Source organism: Metopolophium dirhodum, chromosome 1 (assembly GCF_019925205.1).
Source record: "Metopolophium dirhodum isolate CAU chromosome 1, ASM1992520v1, whole genome shotgun sequence".
Taxonomy (NCBI): domain Eukaryota; kingdom Metazoa; phylum Arthropoda; class Insecta; order Hemiptera; family Aphididae; genus Metopolophium; species Metopolophium dirhodum.
In genome coordinates this window covers 111103289-111108283 of record NC_083560.1, presented here as the reverse complement: position 1 = coordinate 111108283, position 4995 = coordinate 111103289, and the positions used below count along the sequence as shown (strand labels likewise).

The following is a 4995-nucleotide window of genomic DNA, read 5'->3' as shown; positions in this document are numbered from 1 at the left end:
TATAGTTAAAGATTAAAAATTAAAAACACAGTTTTTCATAAGTAGTTAATATCGTATACAACAATTTAAAAATATATAAGCAAAAAAAAACTGTGCCCATAATGGGTATTATTTTATCGTGATATTCGTGAAGCATTTAGCATAATAAAAAATATAATACTGATTACTGACTATTAATATTATTATGATTATTAAAAGGACGTCGCATCCGTGAATGTTATCTTCGTCTTACACAAGTACGACATAATACATTTTCGAATTTTAGGTTCATTTGGCTATAAAATGTTGTGAAAATTTCAAAACAAATGAATTATTTTGGGTCGACGTCAACTCAGCACACGGATTTAAAACTTGGAATTCTGACCTTCCTTGTAAGTTACAAAAAAAAGTTATCGTGTTTAAATTTCGTAACAAAACGGTTACATAATGGCATGTAATTTTGGAAGAACAATTTAGAACTTGGGGTGCTAGAGTGACGGAGCTTTTATTACTTATTAATATTCAATTTCGTAAAAATTTAAACTTCAGAGTAGCTCCCAAAAAAAGACGAAATTACGCTCAAATATTTTTATAACAACTTTATTTCATTTTCAAATTTAAAGTATATGAATATTAAACATATTTTTAACTACATAATAATTGCCAAAGTTTCGCGATTTCGACGAAATTCTAACTTTAATCGCTCATAAGAATTCTGTGGATTTATGCACAAGTTTTTTTTTTAATTCCACTAAAATTATTATTTCCGTTTAAATATCTAGTTTCGTTTAAATTTTTATTTCAAATGTCTATAAAACAATACGTTACATATTTTTTTAGATTTTATGATCTTATGAAGTATTTATTTATAAACTACGAAATAATTTGCAACATTTGTTGATTTGACGACTTATGATTTAAATTTAAATTTTATATGCTTATGAAAAATATTTTTAGGTTTTTTGATCCCACCATAAACATTCAATATACATTTTGTATCGACAATTTAAAAAAAAAATCTAAATCATCAATTGTCTTGTTAGCTTAAAAAATTTCAAAATATTTCGACAGTTATACCATATAGAATGAAATGCTAATTTAAATATAATTTTGTGATACAAATTATATCATTAAATGTACAAAACGAATATCCTATTTCATAAACTTATTAATGTGTTGATAGTAGTTTGACCAATGAACATTAAATGATAACATTTTCTTCATACAAAGCTATATAAATATTTTATTAACGAAAAAGCATAGGTAGGTTTATAAACGTAAGAAAAACATTTATTAGATGTAAGAAAAACTGTGTCTGTAACTTATTTCTATTCGAAATAAAGAATTTTGAGCTTGTTACACAGTTGAGTAACCCTATATTTATTTGATTATTCTAATTTCATGTACTAAAATTTGTTATAGACCAACATGTTTTCACTGCAAGTATGGATAATATTTTCCATGATGGTTATTTTAAATCAGGCTGTAATATTTAACCCGAAGAGACCTCTAAGCAAAGTCGATGATAGCAGATACAGCTCTAATATTATATACCCAGGCGCCAAGAGAAATATAAGCAAAGATATTGATAGCAGAGCCAGCAAATATATTATAAACCCAGACGCCAAGAGAAGTATAAGCAAAGCCGATGATAGCCGATACAGCTTAAATATTATTAACCCAAAAGTTGGCAAAAGTATAAACATTACTTGTAGTCGCTCACCTTCTAGTGAAAAGAAAACTTGTTCTAAACAGAAAGACACAAACAAAAGCACACACGACCGGACTCGCATACACGTTCACAAACACGGACACAAACATAAACACAAGCACACACACAAACATAAGCACAAGCAGACACACAAACACACACACAAACACAAGCACAAAAAGCACAAAAAGCACAAAAAGCACAAAAAGCACAAAAAGCACAAGAAGCACAAGGAACTACAAGGACAAAAGCTACAAGGGCACAAACAACCACAAGGACACAAACAATCACCGGGACATATAAAACCACAAGGAAACAAACAACCACAGGGACAAGGACAACCACAGATCACGCGCTCTAAAAGGATATGGAAACCACTGCCCATTTTTTGGTGGTGGAAAAATTATATAAAAAATTATAGTAGAAATAATAGATGAAAATATGCTTACCACAATATTAATACTTTAACTTAAATAATAAATAATATAAAAAATGTTCTTTATTAATTTAAAATATAATGCATTAAGTTAAAATCATGTCTATCACTTATTATCACATATCTATAACCGAAATTAAAACTGTCTAGTTAATAAATAATATTTGTTTTATTTAATCGCACCGGAAAGTGTATACAATGATTAAAATTAAACAAATAAATATACCTGATGGGCTTGAACTAATAATTTAGTTGACACAAACGTATAATAGCCCAAAACGGTTTCTAGGTATAATTCAACTCGTGTGCAGTAGAAAAAATTATAGTATAAATTATAGTAGTAATGTATAGTATACATTTTTAACTACATGTTTGGATATTATTTAAAAATGTTGAAAGTTGAAAAGCTAAACAGTTACTATGTGTGACGCACTAATCAGCTATATGTGGTAGATGATAAATTAGGAAATAAATTTATCTAGATACTTATTTTCAACCGAGTTAAGTTAATATTTTCCTCCATATTAATTGTATGTCAGCTATTAACTTAAAAACCAATCAGTGGCGTATATAGGGGGTTAAAGGACTCAACCCCCTCCCCCCTCCGTAATTAATTCCTATATACGCCACTGAAACCAATGTAGGTAAATTTACTTAACTTTACCTATTCAAGTAAATTGTTTTATTAAATTTCTCAACGTTTATAAATGCGTGTATACTTCTTATACATACTATCGGCTATATGCCGCGGAGCGCGTGCGCTGATAAGTCCGTCGTAGAAAATTTATCGTCGAATCATTTAATCATTTTTGTGGTTATTGCACCGCGGTTGATATCGATTTTTATTTTTTTTCTTCCTTGCCATTTTATCGGTCTCGTGTAACTACTGTATTATATACATATATAAAAAAAAATATATATAGGTACCTAACCTACATGTACATATATATATATATATATATATATATATCAACGTAATATTTTCATACGTTATTCGAGTTTTATTACCGGAAAGAATCTCTTCCGTGAAACATTAATCTGGTATCTCTTTCGGGATATGCGCCCTACATAAATATAGATGGAAAAATATAAAATACTAATAGGAGACGGAGCGGAGATGGAAATAGAAAAAAACAAATAATAATAATAATAATACCGCAGCGGCGTTTTTATTGCCGTCCGTCGGCAATATTTTCCCCATATAAATATATATTATATCCCTTGGTGTGTACTTTATTTCAAGACCGTTTTCTATTAAATAATAATAATCATAATATTAATAATAGTGTTATTGTATGTATATATATATATACAGAGTTGTTCAAAATGAATTATCCGATACACTATATGCCCGTGGCGACCAAGTTCACATTATCGAACACCATGCGACTACTTATTTTATGGTTAGGTCAAAGATACCGTGTTCGGATACCTATTTCTATATGCATTGAATGAATTTGAGTTCCGATCAGATGTTGTCCGCTTGACCCAGGGAACAGAACATATTTTATAGGTTCCATTAATTATTTATTATTTTATTTTATTTATCATAATATTATCATAAATCATAATATTGCACTTAAATTAAAAACTAAAAATATATCTAGGTATAAGCGTTTTAAATCGAACGAATCATTATGAATAACCCTGTATTACGTTTAGGTACATTAGAAGTATTTGTCCGACGACGGGCGTGGGTTGTTTGAGGGGTGCAGGTGGCCAGGAATATGTTTTGATGGGATATATTATAGTGCAATACGGTGCGAGCAAAGTGGAAATATTATAAAATGGGTTAGAGAACGATTGCGTCCAACGATTTTTAATTAATATTATATTAATATGATACGTGTTTTGTCGTGTTAACCGGTAAACTAAGATGATGACCACTACTAGCTAGTCACATACACTATAATATACAGTATACAATAAGCGAACAAATTTAATTATGTTCAAAAAATGTTTCTATTGCAATACCTATACATATAATATGATTCTAAAACAACATTTTGAAAATTTTTATTGAAATCGGACCCGAACAAAATTTGTCTCGTGATAATGTTCTGAACACATTGTATACTGTTCCATTGATAACGTTTGCTCAAAACAATATGTATCAATAAGTATTTATGGAATGCGATATGTTTGCATGGAATAATTATTAATGCATGTTCAGCGATGACAGGATGACACGATGGCAGCACAGAACACCTTCATTGGCTAACACGACTAAAATACTATAAAAAATAATCCAAATGTCGAATATTAAAATTGTTTTTAACAGTTAATAACTCAGAAAAATACTCCGGTCACATTAGCTACATTAGTACATATTTCAAATTGCAGTCGTTCAAGTGGGGATTGAATTTTTGGTTTTTTATTACATTTATTACATTATTTTCAGCCAGGTAACGAACATCCGTAGAGGGGGGAGTGCAAGAAGGAGTAGTCTCCTTCCCTTGTAATGTTTTAGGTCAATAGTCATAAGGACTTAAGCATTTGTATTTATTCTGGATTGACTTAAAATCTAGCAGAGTGCTATGGAAATGATACTACGATTTAAAATATGAAATGTTTGTAAATGCTTTTAACTAATTTTTAATTTTTTTTTTTATATTTTTTACCTTTATATTAAAATGACGCAGACAAAAACTTAGTTTTTGTTTCTATAGTTTTTTCCTTGATGTGTGTTTACGATAAAATGTTGCCTTTGTGTTCTATTACCTACCTAATCGATACATAGCGGTAACACTCAAATCACCTTTGTTTATTTTTGCTATTTGTATTCGTTGCAAATTATAATAATAATACTTAAAGAAAAACAAACTATAACTGATTCCCTCAATACGGATGCTTTCGAGCAGTACCGTCG

General features: G+C 29.5%; 1 protein-coding gene across 1 annotated transcript; it reads left to right on the top strand.

The window, feature by feature from the left end:
• The first annotated feature begins 1407 nt into the window (after positions 1-1407).
• Positions 1408-2111, top strand: LOC132950393 (probable zinc transporter protein DDB_G0283629). Its single transcript, XM_061021826.1, has 2 exons — positions 1408-2014; positions 2056-2111. The coding sequence occupies exons 1-2, from the start codon at positions 1408-1410 to the stop codon at positions 2109-2111; spliced, it is 663 nt and encodes a 220-aa protein (XP_060877809.1).
• Positions 2112-4995: the final 2884 nt, after the last annotated feature.

Excerpts from the sequence above, each read along its gene's own strand:
- LOC132950393 (XM_061021826.1), top strand. The coding sequence starts at position 1,408 with ATGTTTTCACTGCAAGTATGGATAATATTTTCCATGATGGTTATTTTA. Across the intron at positions 2,015-2,055 it reads ACCACAAGGAAACAAACAAC|ATATGGAAACCACTGCCCAT; the intron begins CACAGGGACAAG and ends CGCTCTAAAAGG.